The following is a 19,624-nucleotide window of genomic DNA, read 5'->3' on the forward strand; positions in this document are numbered from 1 at the left end:
ACTTTTGTGAATGATTAGCCTTCCTGATGAGGAGGGGGCCTCCTCCTTTCAACCACCCCCCCACCAACAAAACTGGTGCTTTGATTATCAGGGCTCGTTTTTGTGTCTAGGGCCTACCACTTTGATGATACACGTTCATCTCCGGGCTGCTGAGAGACACAGAGGCAGTTCCTCCTGTTCAGGCTCCTTTCTGCAGCCTCGCTTCCCAGCCGTTCTTATCCCCACAAAAGTAGCTAACTACTTCTTGGTCTGGTAAAGACATAGTTGGGATTAAGCCACAGAGGCTGAGCTGCAAGCACCGTGGAAAATCCCAACGTGGCTTTTACAGTAAGCAGCAGACTTCATTGACGTCACAATCAAAATGGCTAAACACTCCAGTGAGATCATCTGCCAGTTCAGTACTTTTTCCCTTCTGCCACTGTCTTACTCTGCTGGGGGAGGGTTAGTGCATGGGGAGGTGCCAGGGACCTCCCAACCGGTGTTTTGTACAAGAACACCAACTAGATATTTCAGCTACACTAAAATATGTTTGAAAGAGGAACAAAACTGGCAGCATATATTTCTTTTTATAGGGTTTTAAGACAAAATAGAAATCATAAAAGCTGAGTGGGTGGCAGTATTGGTTAACAGCTGAGAGAAAAGATGGTTTATTAGAAGGATTAGTGAATCAGATCATATGGCATGGGCAAACAAAGGGGTGATCACTTTGCATAGAGGTCTAGGTAAACTTACAACTGTCCAGAGAAAAATTTTAGCCAGTTTTCTGACATGCAAAAGCATGAGAACAGTGATGGTTTGGGATTCAATTTCTCTTGTTTAGGTAGGATACAGTCAGTGTAAGAGGATTAGAGGCAAGATGAGCAGCAAAAGTGTATCAGTGAAGAGTCACCATAGTATGTTGGTTAGTATAATAACTTACAGTACCAGCGACCTGGGTTCAATTCCCGCTGCTGCTTGTGAGGAGATTGTACGTTCTCCCCGCGACTATGTGAGTTTAGTCCAGGTGTTCCGGTTTCCTCCCACAGTTCAAAGACGTACCGGCTGGTAGGTTAGTATGTCATTGTAAATTGTCCTGCAATTAGGCTGGGATTAAATTGGAGGATGGCTGGGCGGTGTGGCTCGAAGGGCTGCAAAGGCCGATATTGCACTGCATCTCAATAAATAAAAAGTGGTAAAGGCCATGTTTACAATACTACTGAACTGGTGAGAAACTGGGGTTATTTTTACCCCAGATAGTGCCTGAATGATGACTGTATTTTTTTGAGGAAACAAAGTGGGTCAATGAGGGCAGTGCAAATACTTTGACAAGGTTGCATGTGGCTATGTAGTCAAACAAGTAAAATTATGTGCCAAAATTGGCTATTGACAGGATTCCAAAATTCCAAAATCCAAACAACTCTCAAAACTATTTTTTATTTATTTATTGAGATACAGTGCGGAGTAGGCCCTTCCAGCCCTTCGAGCCACGCCACCCAGCAAACCCCGATTTAATCTGAGCCTAATCACAGGACAATTTGCAAAGACCAATTAACCTACCAACTGTACATCTATGAACTGTGGGAGGAAACCAGAGCACCCAGAGGAAACACACACGGTCACAGGGAGAACGTACAAACTCCTTACAGACAATGGTGGGAATTGAAACTGGGTCGCCTGTACCGTAAAACGTACTAACCACTATGCACTTGTGCCACCAAAAATCCAAAATTTTTTTGAGTGCTGACATGACATCACAAATGGAAAATTCCACAAGGTGCTGGGAAGGTTCCTAGGTGATGCACAGGTCTCCATACCTCACAGAGATTTCTGAGAAGTGACCTCACATATGTAATGAACAGAAGTTAATGAAAAACAGAAAATTACTGCATAAAGCAAAAAATGAAGATCTCAATCGTGTATTGAAATAGTGGATTCATCAGAGTGAACATGTGCCGCTTAACGGTATGCTGACCATGAAACAAGCAAAGACCCATCACAACAAACTGAAAATTGAGGGTAATTGTCAATATTCTGCAGGCTGGTTGCAGAAATTTAGGTAAAGACACAACATTAAATCTTTGAAGATTTGTGGTGATAAAGCATCTGTTGATCATGAAGCAGCAGAGAAATTCATTGATGAGTATGCCAAGATTGTCGCTGATGAAAATCTACAATACTGAACAGCTGCATCAGAACATATGTGTAATGAACAAGTGTATGACAAGGAATGCTTATCGATAGCACATAAATTCAGAGTTGGAAATGATGACAGTCCCAAGCTATTTCATTATATACACTTCTGGCTCCAAGCATTTCAGATAAGGGGTATTCAACCTGTAGTGTTTCTTTTAATCGGTGAATCAATATTCAATCCCTAATATTTTTGTAATATATACTGGCACATTACTTGGAACTCAAGATGGCCATCCAGGAACAAGAATCAACTCCAGAAAGGGTACTATAGCATTATATTAAGAGAATTGTATTACTGAGTGTTGCTCTGCACATGGATCTGTAGGCAAATTCCTGCCCCCGCTAGTGCGCCTGCAGCACCAACACCAAAGCTGCTATCTCAACACATGGGTGTAGAGGCTGCCTGTGGGTAGGCTAGTATGAGTGGTGTGGGCACAGAGCACAAGACTCGCGTGGCAGATGTGTGAGCACATGCATGTCGATAGCCCCGCTGGATGCCAGTCTCTCTCATCACCTTGTCTTGGACATGATCGGAGCTGCTGTCTCCCTCTTTCCATAAAAGACTGCAAATCTCTCTCCAGATTTCTCCATGATAACAAGTCCAAGAGGCAGAAGCTCTTGTCGGGGTGGAGAGCAGCTGCTCACACCAGATTTCCAAACACAACCACAAGCAGCTGAAGCTGTCATACTGTGCACTGTGGGTGTCTGTACTACAAGACGAGGAGGGCTGGAACAAATCAGCTCTCCTGTGAGTAGTGCTAAGTGGCATACTATTCTGTGATTAAAAGATTATTTGTCACATGTACGTTGAAACTTACAGCGAAATACCGGACAGGATGTTCCCTATCATGGTGGGGGGGGGGGGGCGATGCTAGGACCAGACAGCACAGCCTTAGAATTGAAGAATGTCCATTTAGAACAGAGATGAGAAAAAATATTACTCAGAGAGTGATGGATCTGTGGAATTCGTTGCCACAGGCAGCTGTGTAGGCCGAATCATTGGGTACATTTAAGGTGGAGGTTGATAGGTTCTTCATTAATCAGAGTCGAAGAGCATGGGGAAAAGCAGGAGAATAGGGTTGAGAGGGATAATAAATCAGCCTTGATGGAATGGCAGAGCAAACTCAATGGGCTGAGTAGCTTAATTCTGCTCCTGTCTGTTATAGTCTTATGGAAATGCATCACTTGTGTCAAATCAGCGAGGATTGCGCTGGGCAGCCTACAAGTGCCACTACACTTCTGGTGCCAACGTAGCATGTATACAACTCACTAAACCCTAACCCTATGTGCTTTGAATGTGGGAAGAAACTGGAACACCCAGAGGAAACCCACACGGTCACGGGAAGAATGTACAAAGCCCACTCTTGTAACTGCCACTATAATAACGTTATGCTAACCACTATGCCACTGTGACACCCCTGTGTAAACATCTTGTATCTAAACATGGGGGGGGGGGGAATAATAAAAGAATATTCAGGTGACGCAAAACAAAAGTGCTTCACAGTGAAGTGATTAAGGTTCCAGGAGGATACAGGGTTGGGCAGAAAAATGGCAGGTGAAATTAGGAGACACGAGATTGCAGAAGCTGTAATCTGGAGCAACGAGAATCTGCTGCAGAAACCGAGCTTGACAAGCAGCATCTGCAGGAGAAAAGGAATCGTCAACGAGGCAGGGGATTCGCCCCGAAACACTGACAGTTCCTTTCCCACCATGGTTCTTCCTCCCGCTGAGTTTCTCCAGCAGACTGTTTCTTGCTGCAAATGAAATTTGATCCAGAGAAATATGAGATAATACTTTTAGGAAGGTGAAGTAAGACAAAAGAAAAAAAAAGGCATATTCGGGGACAAAAAGTCCTCATCATCTACATAAATAAATCACTAAGTGTAGCGGAACAAGTAAATAAGGATTTTAAAAAGGAAAATGGGATGTTTGCCTTAATTAATGAGACGTAAAATGTCAGAACTGGAAAGTTATACTAGAGTTGTTTACAAAACTAAGTAGTTAGACGACAGCTTGAATTGCATGTTTAGTTTTGGTCACTATTATTGGGATTATATGATTGCATTTAAGGGATTATATAGGAGATTTATAAGGATGCTGCCATGACTGCAAAATTATAAATGTAAGGAAAGATTAGACAGGCTGGGGTTGTTTTCTGTGGAACAAAAGAAGATGTATGGACATTTAATTGATTTGTATAAACTGAGGGGCCTAGATGGAGCCATCACAAGTCCGGGCACACTGATACAACTGGTAGAAGGATGAGAGACAAGATAAGGATTTTTTGTTTATCCAGAGGGAGTGAGAAGGCTGGAAGATTGTGTGAAAGGGCAGAATGACTTGCAGGGCTACAGACCGAGTGCTGAAAGGAGGAATCAGGCTGGAAAATCTTCCATGTCTGGCACAGACACAATGGACTGAGCGTCTCTTTCTGAATACTCTATGATTCTCCATCTCCCAGAGGATTACCCAGCCCCAGACTGCCAACTGGAAATTAAGCACAGATTTCGACACATGGGACAGGCATATTTTGTATATTGTTCACACAAGTGTTTCAGACCTCTGAAGCTACTTATCAAGAGCAAGAAGCTCAGTGAATAGCATTGTTCATCATACAGTGTTGATCATATATTGTAGAAATGGCCTATTCAACCCATCTGCTCTTTGCTGGGTTTTATATTTCAAAAGTGCTAATCCCATCCATAAGATCTTACGGTGTAGGAGCAGAATTAGGCCATTTGATCCATTGAGTCTGCTCCACCATTTCACCATGGCTGATCCATTTCTCTCTCAGCCTCAATCTCCTGCCTCCTCCCCGTATCTCTTCTTGCCCTGACTAATCAAGAATCTATCAACCTCTGCTTTAACTATACTCCAATGACTTGGCCTCCACAGCCGCCTGTGGCAACGAATTCCACGGGTTCACCACTCTCTTCCTCATCTGTGTTCTAAAAGGAAGCCCCTCTATTCTGAGGCTGTGATCTTTAGACTCTCCCACCATAGGAAACTTCCTCTCCACATCCACTCTATTAAGGCCTTTCACCATTCAACAGATTTCAATGAGGTCACCCTTCATTCTTCTGAATTCCAGTGAACACAGGTGTAGAGTCATCAAACACTCTTCATATGACAAGCCTTTCAATCCTGGAATCACTTTCATGAACCAACAACATCCAATCAACATTTCTGTCTATCTGAACAGTGTTGACTCAGACTGGGGTATATTTCCCTTTCTTGTATATGGTGACCTTTCCTGGAGTACAGTTCCCTCTCCTGAAGGTGCCAGTTCTCCCTGGAGTGCAGTCCCCAAGGAGAATCGAAGGTAGCACATATGGAGCAATTAGCAGGGACATTACAAGTATTGGTGTTCAAATCTGTAGTTTGCTGAAAGTGGCACACAGGTAGACAGTTTGGCCCTTGTGAATGTGGAGAACAGTTCCCCTGAATGATGGAATCATAGCACAGAAACAGACCCTTTCAGCACACATCATTATTGCTAATTATACCATTTACACTAATCCCATTTGCCTGCATTAGACCCTTAACCTTCTATACTTTTCCAAACTATGTATCTTTACAATGTCTTTTAAACATTGCAAGTGCATTTGCTTCCTTTGGCAGCTTGTTCCATGTTCTCTTCACCCTCTGAATGAACAACTCCTCCTAGGATATCTCCTTTAAATTTCACCCTCACGCCTTAAACCTGCAACCTCTAGTTTTAGATTCCTCTGGAAAAGAAGATTCTGTTTACTCTATCTGTGCCCCTCATAACTTTACAAACCTCAAGAGACTATTGCTCATGTTCCTAAATGCTGATGAGAATAAAGCCACCCTATCCAATTTCTCCTTCTAACTACAGCCCTCCATTCCAGGCAACACCCTGGTGAATTTTGTTCACAAAATGCAATCGCAACCTCTCTGAGCTATGCAATCTAGAATTATATGCAGTACTCTGAGTGCAGTTTAGCCAATGTTTTGTGCAGGATCATTATGACATCCCATCTCCTAAGAAAGCAAGCATTCTATCTGTCGTCTTCACCAAATTATCCACCTATGCTTCCACTTTCAGTGAACTACGGACTTGGGCCTTAAGGTCCCTCTTGACATCAGTGCTCCTAAAGTCGCTGCCACTCACTCCATATGAGCCACCAGAACCTGACATGGCACAGTCAGGATTAAATTCTATCTGCCACTGCTCCACCCAACTTTTCAGCTGATCTGTGTTCTTCTCTTCTTCGCTTGGGCGCGTGGCCAAAGTAGTTAAGGCATTGGACTAGTGATCTGAAGGTCGTGAGTTCGAGCCTCAGCCCAGGCAGTGTGTTGTGTCCTTGAACAAGGCACTCAACCACACATTGCTCCTGCACATTTATGCCCAGTGGCGGCGGTTGGTGCAGTATGGACAAGACAGGACAAGATACTGCTCTACCCTGTCCAAAGCATACTTCTCTCTCTCCTGAGGACGCTGACTCTCCTGGGCAGACAAAAGGCTCCACTCAGCCATTTCAACAACTCAAAGTTCAATGTAAATTTATACATATATGTCACACCCTAAATTTCATTTTCTTGTAGGCATTCACAATAAACACAAAGGCACGCAACAGAATTAATGAAAGGCCACACACAACAAAGACAAACAACCAATGTGCAAAAGACAACAAATTGTGCAAATACAAAAAGAGAAAACAAAGAAAATTATAACAATAAATAGAAAATAAATATCAAGAACATGAGTTGTAGAGTCTGTGAAAGTGAATCCATAGGAATCTGTTCAATGCTGGGTGAATAAAGTTAAGTGAAGTTGTCCCCTGTGTTTCAAGAGCCTGCTGGCCGAGGGGAAATAACTGTTGCTGAACCTGGTGGTGTGGGACCTGAGGCTCCTGGTTCACCTTCCTGATGGCAGCAGAGAGAAGATCCTGGATGGTGAGGGTCTTTGATGATGAATGTTGCAATGGTGCTCCTTGTAGACGTGCTCAATGACGGGGAGGGCTTTACCCATGATGGACTGGGCTGTATCCAGTATTTGTGAACGTTTCTGTTCAAGGGCATTGGTGTTTCCATACCGGGCCATGATTCGGTCAGTGAACTCTATACTGTGCATCTACAGAAGTTTGTCAAAGTTTTAGATGACATGCCAAATCTTTGCAAACCTCTAAGAAACTAAAGGCACATCTAGTCTGTGCTGAACCACTTAAACTGCCTAGACCCATCAACATGCACCGGCACCGGGACCTTAGCCCTCCATACTCCTATGCATGTTTGGTGGATGAACCCTTTAAAGATTTGAAGAGTAGCTTTATTTGCCACATGGACCATACATTGAAATGTTGAAAGAGACTGCTCACAAACTGTTTGTCCTACTCCCAGCAGGGAGTAGCATCCACACCAGAATCCAGACTCAAAAAGTTATTTTTCCTAAGTGGCAAGGCTGATCAACATCTCCACCCACTAATTCCACCACTACTTTATTATTTCCAGTCGCTCACCTAGTGTATAGCCTGGCATCTTTATGGACATACAGTCAATCTATGTATATAAGCAATCTTAAGAACTTATATTTGTTGTGTTTATTATTATTGTGTTCTTTCTCTTATTTTATTTTTTGCCCTGCATCGGATCCAGGCTAGCAATTATTTTGTCTCCATTGCACTTGTTATTGCTCATTACAATGACTATGTTGAATTTTGAAATCCAACACAGTCCAAGGATTTGCTAGGGGCAGCCCACCAGTGCCGCCATGCTTCCATTGACAACATAGCATGCCCACAACTTACTAACCGTAACCTTTGGCCTGTGGGAGGAAACCAGGGCACCTGGAGGAAACCCACACAGTCACAGGGAAAGTGTACAAACTCCTTTACAGGCAGCACCAGGGATTACTCATGGTACTGTAAAGCATTGCACTAACCACTACTCTACCATGTCATCCAGGGAGTCATTGAGTTGTTCACCAAAGGGAATGAATGCCTTTTTGATGAAATATTTGTAACACAAAGCACCTTCTGAATGATATTGGCTCCCAATTATAAAGGTCTATGACAAGAGCCCATACACACAACTCTCAAAGTTCAAAGTACATTCATTATCAAACTATGTATACATTATATAACCTTGACATTCACTCCTTACAGGCAGCCACAAAACAAGGAAACCCCAAAAGAACCCATTAAGAAGAGAACCCAATGCGCAGAGAGAAAAAAAAATTCATGTAAACAATATAAGTAAGCAAATAGCTTTCAGAACTGAAGTTGTACAAAAGACATGAAGCCAGGCATCACTGCAGCTGGAGCAGGGCACGGCCTCGGTTCAGTCTGGAGCTGAGTGAACATCACGGAGTAGCGAGCAGGACCAGGCAGAATTGGCCTGTCACTTGCCTCCGGTCCTGACACTCTGACCATTTCAATCTGGCCCTGTGCTTAAATCAGGTTGTTCTTCGCTCTTGGACAGCTTTGGGGCCTGGACCCAGAATTCACAATGCAGCCTGTACCTGACCTTTCCAATTTGGCCCAGTGCTTAAATCAATCAGACATCAGAACTTCCCTTACTCCTTCCACCTCTGCTCACCTCTGTATACCTCTCCATTGTTAGTGGTGATTATTATTAAGAAAGTGTTATTAATAAAGTGTTTAGTAGTTTTCTTTGTTTTGTATTTTGCTACTGGTAAGTAATTGCTGGGCATCACCAATGCCATCTTAAACTCTCAAGTTGGTGAAAGCAGGCATTGATGGTGAATTTCCCTGACATCTCCATTGCACCAGGCTGTCTTTGGGAGCTTGAGGATAGGTGTTTGATGACTGGGATTAACCCAACACCAAACACATGGTCCACCATGCAACTCTGATGGCCAACCTTGTGTTTGCTTTTGAGACATGAACTACCTATAGTAGGCACCACACAGCATCAGAGAGATACTGCTAAAGTTACCACTATAGAATTATCCAAGCTGACTGGCAGGAAAAAAACAAAGCAATGTGGCATGATCTCCAGGGTGAACAATTGCATTATTGAGGCTCCAATTACAGTTTCAGTGGATGAACGTGCTTCAGGAACTGACACTACACTCCCAAAATAAGTGCTCTACTTCAAGCTATGCATTAGTACAAGGTTATCAGATGAAAAAAAATAACATTCCAACTGACTTATGGGAATTCTTGTCAGTTAGGCTGAAGGGCCTCTTTCTACGCTGTGTGACTCTTTGACTGTTCAAAGTAGAACAAGAAGATCTGGAAGATACTGAGAACCAGATATCTCTTTGCTGGGAGTACAAAGAACACCAATCATAACAGTAGGAGTGTGATATCTCCCATTCTTCCCCTTCCACTCATTCTGTCAGGCATCTCCTGCCCTACCTATTGCAGAATCTGTAGGTCATATATTGACTTCTTCAGTCTCTTGGTGCACAGACTGGCGTGGGGGTGGGGGGCTGCCTGAAGAAGAAAATATATGGTCTTATAGGAAGGATAGGAATGCTGAATTGTTATTTTTGGAATTAGTACACAGACATATGTCTGAAGAAATGCTGAGCTTGCTATTTGTGTTTAGATCAAGGCAGTTTGTGGTGACTAATCAGTGGCTTTAGCCTTTCTAGCTGCTTGGCAGTGTTTGAAAGTAATTCTCGAAATAAAATCTGACCCCTCAAACCTGGTCTCCCCATACCAGTTCACCAGTCTTCACCTATCCAGCTCACTGTACTCTCTACCTTGCCACAACCTATATTGGGCCCCTTCTCTGCATCTGCTTGAGCAGGAGAGATCGTGTGACAGGAAGTGGCCTCATACGGGACCATTTACTGACTGGATCCTTGTGCTGAGGTCAAGAAGAATGAAATTGTTCTTTGTGGTCAATGCTAGTGGGATTTTAGATCTCAGAGGGCCAAGTCTGTTACAGGACTGCGGATATAAAGTGATGCAGGCCAAGTCAGGCCCAACCAGCAGCAATGCCTTTCAACTAAACTGATGTTGTTTGTTTGGTTGATAGAGTCAAGTTTCTAGTGAAGCTTTGCCGGCAGATACTTGGTAAATAAGATTAGATGTAATACAAAAATTCAGAAGCATTGCAATGCACCATTGTGTTTGGATTGGGGTTCACAACAAGCTCCTTGGGATCTGTAGCAACCAATGATATGCATCAGCGGGAGTACTCTGGTCAATGACAACATTTGGGGTATTAGAATCTTATTCCTCTTTTATCCGTACTCCATTCCACAGCCAGGTAAGTAAGGAAATGACAAGAGAGCCACCTTTTATAGAGGCATAGCCTGGAGTCCAGCTGGCCCATGCAACTTAGCTCTCAAGGATAGATGCCTGATGTAGGAGGACACAGACAAGAATCTCCTTCTCTGTGCCCCTGGAATCTAACGGCAAGGGCTTGTATCCTCACTTTACCCTTGCCTCCTCCATTCACCTACCCCAAAGATGCAGCAGTCAGTGCTGCTGCCTCACCATTTCGGTGATCTCGTTCAATCGTGACATTAGGCGCCATAAGTGTCTGAGGCTTTGCACACTCTTCCCTGTAACTATATGGTTTCCCTCCACCACCATCCCTCCCCGGATGCTCTGGTTTTCTCTCATGTGCCAAAGAAGCGCTGTTGGTAGGTCAAATGGACACTATAAATAACCCTTGGTGTTAGTGAGTAGAAGAAGAAGTGGGGTGGGGTGAGATAAAAGGTATTACAGGGAATGGGGTTGATGGGGTTACTGTTACGACCCAGTGTGGACTCAGTGGAAAATAAGACCTTAATGGTATTAAATAGGAAATGTTGCAGAATGTTAATGTTAATTGGTTAGCTACATTTGATATAATCAGTCTTTTGTTGATTTTACAGGTGATGGAGAACCACAATGGCAGCTCTATGTGAAGTTTACACTTTAGGATCGCATCCAAGCTGCAACCTTCACACCTCTGTCTGACAGTGGGATTACAACTCAGAACCCATTATGCCCATGAGGGAATCGGCCACCGACAGCTGCCAGAGACTTCTGTAGAAATGGATGAGAAGTCTGGACCGTGCCAGGTGCCTGTGGGCTCCTTCAGCAATTACTACAACAAGAACTTAATCAGTTTTTACTATAACCTGACTGGTAAGCTTCGTGAAGACAAGTACAAGTCAAAGGACCTGAGTGTCGTGTCTGTTATCTTCATCATTCTGTGTTCCTTCATCATCCTTGAAAACCTGCTGGTCCTCGTGGCTATCTGTAGATACAAGAAGTTCCACTCGGCCATGTTCTACTTCATTGGCAACTTGGCACTGTCAGACCTGTTTGCGGGCATTGCTTACATCTTCAACCTTGTTTTCTCAGGCGGCCGGACCATGACTCTGACCCCACTGCAGTGGTTTTTCCGAGAGGGAACCATGTTCATTGCACTGTCGGCCTCGGTCCTCAGCCTCTTGGCCATCGCCATTGAGAGACATGCTGCCATTGTGAAGGTGAAACTGTACAACAGTGACAAGAACAGTCGAATGTGCCTGCTGATTGGAAGCTGTTGGATTGTCTCAGTGCTGCTGGGTGGGTTGCCAATCATGGGCTGGAACTGCATGTGTGACCTGAGTAATTGCTCAACCGTCCTCCCTCTCTTCTCCAAGAACTACATCTTATTCTGTATTACCATCCTGAGCATCATCCTGCTATCCATCGTCATCCTGTACGTGCGGATTTACCTGATTGTACGATCTAGCCACTGTGAAACAGCAGCCCCACAGACCCTGGCCTTGTTGAAGACCGTGACCATTGTCCTTGGTGTGTTCATTGTCTTCTGGGCACCCACCTTCATCATTTTGCTGCTAGATTTTGCCTACAAGGGGAGTGATTGCAAGATCCTGTACAAAGCTGAGTATTTTCTGGGCCTGGCCACCCTCAACTCTGCCATGAACCCCATCATTTACACCCTGAGGAGCAGGGATATGCGCAGGGCATTCCTGCATGTTCTCTGCTGTTGCTCAATGATGGACAAAAAAGCTCGGATGGCATCTTGCTTCCCCACACTTCGCCACGGCAGTACCTTGAATCGGTCTTACCATAAACACACGACACTAGAGTCACCAACGATGCCAGAATGTACCACCTTTGTGTGATGCCTGTGGTTTACAAGGGCCAGGTGGTGAGGGTCAAGGTCAGAGGCACAATTAGCCCATGCATTCTACACTCTAGCTCCTCGCACATGGCCTTGGTCAATCCCCATGCCAGCTATCTCTCTACTACAGGAGACGAGTTGGATCTGACACCCAGTCTAACTACATCAGCTGACCAGTGGGATTTTGTTTTTGTTATCCTGGAACTCATTTGCCACCAGCCCATCAAAAGGAAATAACCTTGCCAAGAGAACGTCTTCTTCAGCCACACCAGGAATAATGGGTTGTCAAGACTTTGCGACGTGACCAGAGCACTCTGAGAATGTATTTCACCAACATAATGACTGGCCCACATCCAATGGGTCGAAGGTCACCAGGAGGCCACATGTGTTAATAATGCATTGCAGAAGGGAGGAAATAAAATAATTTGTGTGGGCATTGGTACAAAAACACAGACCATTCAAGATGAAGCCACCCTCAGCGAGGAGAAGCAAGATCTTATACCCTGTCTGGTTAGCCTCCAAACTGACGGCATGAATAATGATTTCTCCTTCCAGTAGAAATATATTTCCGTCTCCCCCCCCTCTCATTCCCCACTCTGGCCTTATGCCTCTCTCATCTGCCGATTACCTCCTCCTGGGTCTCCTCCTCCCTCCCTATCTCCTACGGTCCACTCTCCTCTAACAGCCCTCCTCACCCCCCATTTCTGGTCCACCGCAAATGCCCCTGTGTAAAACTAGTCACAGTACCCAGTGACCCTGGCATGACCTGGGTCACCCTTAAAGCAGCATAACTGTGCAATTGTTATCCCAGCTTATTAGAAATGGACAGTGGTAGTCTTTATTGCTCGCTATCCAGTAGCACCGTGCAGTTCATTTACCACACAGACCGCTGCAGTTCTTAAAGGGCACTCGTTCCTTGGGGGCATTTAGAGATGGGTAATGAAGGCCAACAACATACACATCCCAGAAAAAAAAAGAATCAATGAGCAGAACCTATTCAGACTATTGCCTTGGCAACAGAAGAATGGCTGACGCATTGAATTTGATTCGTGATATATGGAGATTAAAGATGTGTTACTGCTGCTCATCTCTGATTTAATATTCATGTTTCAGTTCTGTTTTAAATGTGATACATGCAATTTAGAAATATTTGTCTTTACAATTCTTTGAAATATGCACATGCTGCTTGTTGCAACTGTCCCTCTTCCTTACACTCACTTTGAAACAGTCTCCAAGTGAACTTTTATTTCAAAAGTTTCTGTGCACATTTCAGGAATCATCGCTGTTCGGCCAGACACTGGATTTGTAAAGACAAAGCACAGCTCTAAGATTGAGAGGGCAGCCTGCACTTGACTTGGCATTTAACCCTTTACGTGGAATCAGTCCCCACATCAGAATTTCTATCCCTGAGAGAACCCTGGCTCCTTTCTCCCCAATCTTTCACCCCCATCTTTGGGGAAAGATGTGCAGTTCAACACTGAACATGTTAGAATTATCTTTCTATTAAAATTACACTTAAGCCTGCGGGTGAAAGCTTCATTGGTGTTGTGACCTCCTTTTCCTTGTGTGACAAAGTTAAAGATGGACACAGTTAAAGTGTTTTCATCAGCCTTTCCCTGCCTTGACTTCAGCCAAAATTCCAGCATTTTCTATGATGATGTTGTTTTGGAGGAAGTTAATGAGAATGAATTGGGTGGGACATCCATGGCCAGTTAGGTGGACTGCCCTTTCAATGAAGGTGAAACAATAGGTTGTGCAGTTACAATGTTTAAGTGACAACACTACAGCTAAAGGCAGTATTAAATACCTAATGTTTAATAAAATGCCAAATATAGAATAGTAAACGGTACGAGATCCCATTGGGGGTCTGTTCACTGAAAACGAAATGAATGAAAAATAAACTTTTTCTAAAGAACATCTCTAAGCATGGTTTCTGACTCTGGGTTCAAAAACTAGACCACTGAGAAACTCTGGATTTGTAGTTTTTCCATGTGGCTTTCAAGGGGCGGGCGGGGTGGGACTGGGCTTTGATTTGGGATGATTTAACACTAACGCTTTGTGAGAGGTCCCCTCTGTAGTCTGATTTCCATTTCTTTCTTTTTCATGCTGGTATTGAGCCTTGTACCTAACACCAAGTAAGCGAGTGTGTATCTGAAATACAGACAGAATTAAAGCAGGATATGAAAGCTTGTTGCTCAGAATACAGCGAGAAACAGCTATGAGAGGTGACAGTCAAATAGTGGCTGATAACATCTTTCGGACTACAAGAAGGCTGAAAATCTAGAACATACGTGGGTGCACCATTAAGTTGCAAGGACTTTCTAAATCTCATGTCAGCTATTATCTTCTTAAGAGGCAGAATGGGCTCAGGGGACCTACCAACCCCGACCCCACACTTTATGTTCACAGTTCACTTTTTAGCAGTTCCCTTTTGAAGAGAGAATAGGCTGCGTTTAACCGTGCCTGCCTTGTTTTCAAAATGTCACTAAGTTCTGCAGAGTTGAGTATCTCTGAATTGTGTTGTCAGCTGAAACTTTATCAACACTTGGTTCCAAGTTCCATGCACATCCATGGTCCCACAAAATATTCCTCTTTGTCTAATAATTCCATGGGATCTTTTGAATCTCCCACAGAAAGGAAATGTCAATGTCCTACCTGAAGGATTCCATTTCCAACAACGCAGCTGTCCCTCACCACTACTTCCCAGTAGGGGAAAAGAACAGAAAAATTATGTCAAGGCCAAAACTAGAAGATGGAACAGAAGGTTGGGTAGAGAGGGGAGATTTAGGGCGTCAATGTTTTATCATTCATTCTGTGGGCTCTCTTGTTTCGTAGCTGTCTGTGAAGAGGAAGAATTTCAGGTTGTATTCTGTGATATTAACCTAAATCAACTTATTCATGAAGTCATAAGAGTAATACAACACACAGCTATAGGTCCTTCGGCCTAATTCATCCATGCTGACCAGTATTTATTGTTCCTGTTTCTTTCATTTCTTATTTTCTCTGACAATGCACCATTCCCTCTGTATCTCCCCTCTATCAGAGGAGCATTTGTTTGTTATTGCACCTTGAGATTTAACATATAATTTAATCAGTGCTCTGGAGAGAGACTGTATAATCCATCCACCATACAACACATCAATAGCCACTCAACTTGTGAAGCAGCAGGGTGGGTCTAAGTCTCTATTCAGTATATCAAAACTCATCACCATGCACCATGTTGAATTAGTCTCTGTCTCTGGTTCTTCCCTCTTGCTACAATTTTCCTCTCTGGAAACCATGAAGTGTTTTGCAGATTGTTGAGGTTGAACTAACCCAAGTACTGTAAGGACTCTTACTACTCCCACTACACATACTGTGTAGTCTCTTACATTCCAAAACCTAGGCCTTCAATATTCATTCTGAGTGTTGGCCCAGTTTCACACCCTGTCTATTTTCAACTCTTTATTTCTGTAACATTCAGACAATAACTTCTGAGATACCCCCTTCCTAGTCTCTATATTTGATGGAAATTAATCCCAAATTACTTCTGAGGATTAAAATCTGGAGCTACACCTTATTGGCTTCTATATATTGGCAAGACCTGACGCAGACTGGGAGATCGTTTTGCTGAACATCTACACTCTGTCCGCCAGAGAAAGCAGGATCTCCCAGTGGCCACACATTTTAATTCCACGTCCCATTCCCATTCCAATATGTCTATTCACGGCCTCCTCTACTGTCAAGATGGAGCCACACTCAGGTTGGAGGAACAACACCTTATATTCCATCTGGGTAGCCTCCAACCTGATGGTATGAACATTGACTTCACTAACTTCCGTTAATGCCCCACCTCCCCTTCGTACCCCATCCATTATTTATTTATTTATTCTCTCTCTCTCTCTCTCTCTCTCTCTCTCTCTCTCTCTCTCTCTCCCCCCCTTCTCTTTTTTCTCCCTCTATCCCTCTCACGACAATTCCTTGCCCATCCTCTGGGTTTTCCACCCCTCCCCCTTTCTCCCTAGGCCTCCCGTCCCATGGTCCTCTCCCTCCTCCAGCCTCGTATCCCTTTTGCCAATCAACTTCCCAGCTCTTGGCTCCATCCCTCCTCCTCCTGTCTTCTCCTATCATTTCGGATCTCCCCCTCCTCCTCCCACTTTCAAATCTCTTACTAGCTCTTCTTTCAGTTAGTCCTGACGAAGGGTCTCGGCCCAAAACATCGACTGTACCTCTTCCTAGAGATGCTGCCTGGCCTGCTGCGTTCACCAGCGTTTTTTGTGTGTGTTGCTACACTTTATTGCTTTCCTGCTCCTTTCCCTTTAAAATGCTCCTTAAAACACAACCTCTTTCAGGGGTTCCCAAACTGGGGTCCACGGACTCTATGTTTAATAATAATAATAGTAAGTACTTTACTTATCCCAGGAGGGAAATTATTTTGTTACAGCAGCAACACTTAAAAATAATAATAAATATAATAATAAAATTAACTACTCATAAAGCACAGAGTAATAATATACATGATAATTTACCAATGTGCAATACTGTGCAATAATAATGTACAAAATAATAAAACAGAGTCTATTGTACTATGATGTGTGTTCTCCTGTCACACAGAGATAACTATTCTATATGCTTATTGCATTTGGTAGGAAAAGTTTTCTGTAACTATCCTTGTGACAGAATGAGCCTATTCGAAAGGGTTCTCCATTGTTTATGCAGTAGGTCGTGGAGAGGATGTGCCTGATTGTCCATGATGGATAACTGTTCAGTGATCTCTCCACCACTAACTTAAAAGAGTCCGGGTTTTAGCCAAGGACAGATCCAGCCTTTTTGATGGAGCTTATTTAGTCTTTTTGCATCATCAGTACCGATGCTGCTCCCCCAACATAAAGCTGCAAAGAAGACTGCACTCGCTACAACTGACTGGTAAAATATCTCCAACATCTGCACACGGTGAAGGATCTCACCTTCCTTAGAAAATAGTATCTGCTCATCCCCTTCTTGTAAACAACCTTTGTGTTGGTTTTCCAGTCAGGTATTTGTACTCCTGCACCACCACAACTTTTCCTCCCAGAATAGATACAGGACTCGTCACAGTCCTCTTCCTCCTAAAATCAATCACCATCTCCCTGATTTTAACCACATTCAGGAGCAGGTGATTCCACCTGCACCACTCCACAAACTTATCCACCAGTCCTCTGTACTCTGACTCCTGCCCATCTCTGATATACCCAACCACTGCAGAATCATCAGAGAACTTCTGCAAGTGACAAAACTCAGATTTGCACTGAAAGTCTGAGGTGTACCGGGTGAACAGAAACAGAGACAGGAGAGTCCCTTGTGATCCTCCAGTGCCTCTCACCAGTATCTCAGACAGAGAATCAGCCAGCCGTACAAACTGGAGTCTATCTGTCAGGTAGTCAGTAATCCAAGAGATAGAGGATTTGTCTGCACCCATCCTTTACAGCTTCTCGCTCAGAAGAAGTGGCTGGATTGTATTGAAGGCACTAGAGATATCAAAAAATGTGGTTCTCAAAGTGCCACCAGCATCTTCTAAGTGGGAATGAGCTCTCTACAATAGGTAGATGATGGTATCATCCACTCCCACATGAGGTTGGTAGGCAAACAGTAGAGGGTCCAATGAAGATCTCACTTTTTGTCCAGGATAAATCAGGACCAGCCTCTCCAGCACCTTCTTCACGTGAGAAGTGACGGCAATTTTTCAGTAGTCATTCAATTCAGATGGAGTCACCATCTTTGGTACAGGAGTCTTCCATTGCACCGGTATCTTTTCCAGACTCAGACTCAAATTGTAAAGGTGCTGCAAAATACCAGACAGCTGACTCACATAGGCCTTCAATACCATGGCATTAGCCCATGGCATAAAAAAGGTTAGGAACCCCCTGCTCTAACTAAATGGTCAGTCACAATCACAGACTAGGTGAAAATATCTGCCCTTGACAGCGTCAGCATTTGATCGAGTTAGGCGTGAAGGAGCCATGATAACACTGGTCTGCGTACCTCAAGGGGGGAAGTAAACCACCAATGGATGGAATTGTACCCTCACAATGAAAAATGGCTATGACTGCTGAAGGTCACATTAACCAGCCATAGGACAAGGGGACCATGGGATACACCATTTGCAGAATTCTTCGATATACTGAAGTTCTAATATACAATCTCTCAAGTTTGTTATAGCAACCTTACAACACTAATACCATCTACATGAAGATGTAAGAAAGTCTGCCAATGTTAGAAACAGAAACACAAACACAAAAAACCTGTTAGAGAAACTCAGCAGGTCAGGCAGCATCTACAGAGAGAAATGATCAGCTGACATTTCGGGCCAAGCCCCTTCATCGGGACTGAAAGCCAGAGCGAAAGTGAAAGGGAAAGGGAAGGGGAAGGGAATGAGCATATGCTGGTGGGTGATAAGTGAATCTAGGTGAAGGGGGGGAGAAGAAGGCTAGGTGGGGTAAAGAGTGAAGTGGGAAGCTGGGAGGTGATTGGTGGAAGAGGCAAAGGAAAGAAAAACATGCAATCTGACAGGAGAGGAGAGTAGACCATTGAATAAAAGGAAGGAGGTGGGGAACCAGAAAGAGGAAGGTGTTGGTGATGGGCAGGCCATGAGGGCATGGAAGGGTGAAGTGAAGGAGTAATGGGACCAGAAAGATAAGGGAAAACATAGAGATAATTTGGGCACGAAAAGCAGATTATGATAACCAGCAGAACACTCACCTTGATCTTGGTTGGAAACTGTGCTGTATGCTGGTCACTAGGCACGGCACAGTTGATTGAACAGAGGACCTGGGACACAGGGGAATGGTTTGCATTAAACTCTTGTACTGTTATTTTGTTATGTGGTAAGGATGAGTCAAGTTTAGAATCTCAGAAAAGAGGCAGAACTGAAGTTGCAAGAGCCAGAATCTAGCGACACAGTTTCATAATTAGAGGAGAGGCTTGACCATTGTGTCAATGAGATATATCTTCACTTCGTAAGGCTGTGGAGGCTCAATCATTGATTGCATTCAAAACAGAGTTGTGCAAATTATTCCCCATTATAAGTTTTAAACAAACTGATCTACAATGTTGTGGTAAACCATGTATATATGTTGTAACTCGGTTACCTGTCTGGACACACCCCTCTGCTGACTGCCCCTGTGGCTCCTCCCTCAGTCCGGGGGCAGACACTCACTGCGGAGGTCGTATTGTACAGCGAATAAAAGCCTTTCAGTATTTTACCAAACCTCAGTCTTTTGGAGTAATTGAAGGTGCTTCAAACGTCCTACTTTTATTTGGAATATTTAAACATAAATTCGGATTTTATTCAGATTTATTGATCACACGTACATCGAAACATACAGCGAAATCTGTCATTTGCATTAACAACCGGCACACCTAGGGA

At 43.7% G+C, this 19,624-nt stretch overlaps 1 protein-coding gene and 1 long non-coding RNA gene across 5 annotated transcripts in view; one reads left to right on the top strand and one right to left on the bottom strand.

The window, feature by feature from the left end:
* Nucleotides 1-13,219, top strand: part of LOC134339453 (sphingosine 1-phosphate receptor 2-like) — a 48,941-nt gene extending 35,722 nt beyond the window's left edge. For all 3 annotated transcript variants that reach the window (XM_063035982.1, XM_063035983.1, XM_063035984.1), the window contains exon 2: nucleotides 10,994-13,219. In XM_063035982.1, the coding sequence (XP_062892052.1) occupies nucleotides 11,156-12,241 (1,086 nt within the window). In that variant the 5' untranslated portion in view covers nucleotides 10,994-11,155 and the 3' untranslated portion in view covers nucleotides 12,242-13,219. The remainder of the gene's footprint in view (nucleotides 1-10,993) is intronic.
* LOC134339455 (uncharacterized) overlaps nucleotides 1-19,624 on the bottom strand; it is a 76,053-nt gene that overhangs the window by 23,618 nt on the left and 32,811 nt on the right. The window contains exon 4 of one of the 2 annotated variants that reach the window (XR_010016402.1): nucleotides 18,958-19,026. This is a non-coding gene — a long non-coding RNA (uncharacterized LOC134339455). Of the gene's footprint in view, nucleotides 1-14,288; nucleotides 19,027-19,624 lie in introns of those variants that run through there. The other variant, XR_010016401.1, reaches the window with a different exon arrangement.

Source organism: Mobula hypostoma, chromosome 29 (genome assembly GCF_963921235.1).
Source record: "Mobula hypostoma chromosome 29, sMobHyp1.1, whole genome shotgun sequence".
NCBI lineage: Eukaryota > Metazoa > Chordata > Chondrichthyes > Myliobatiformes > Myliobatidae > Mobula > Mobula hypostoma.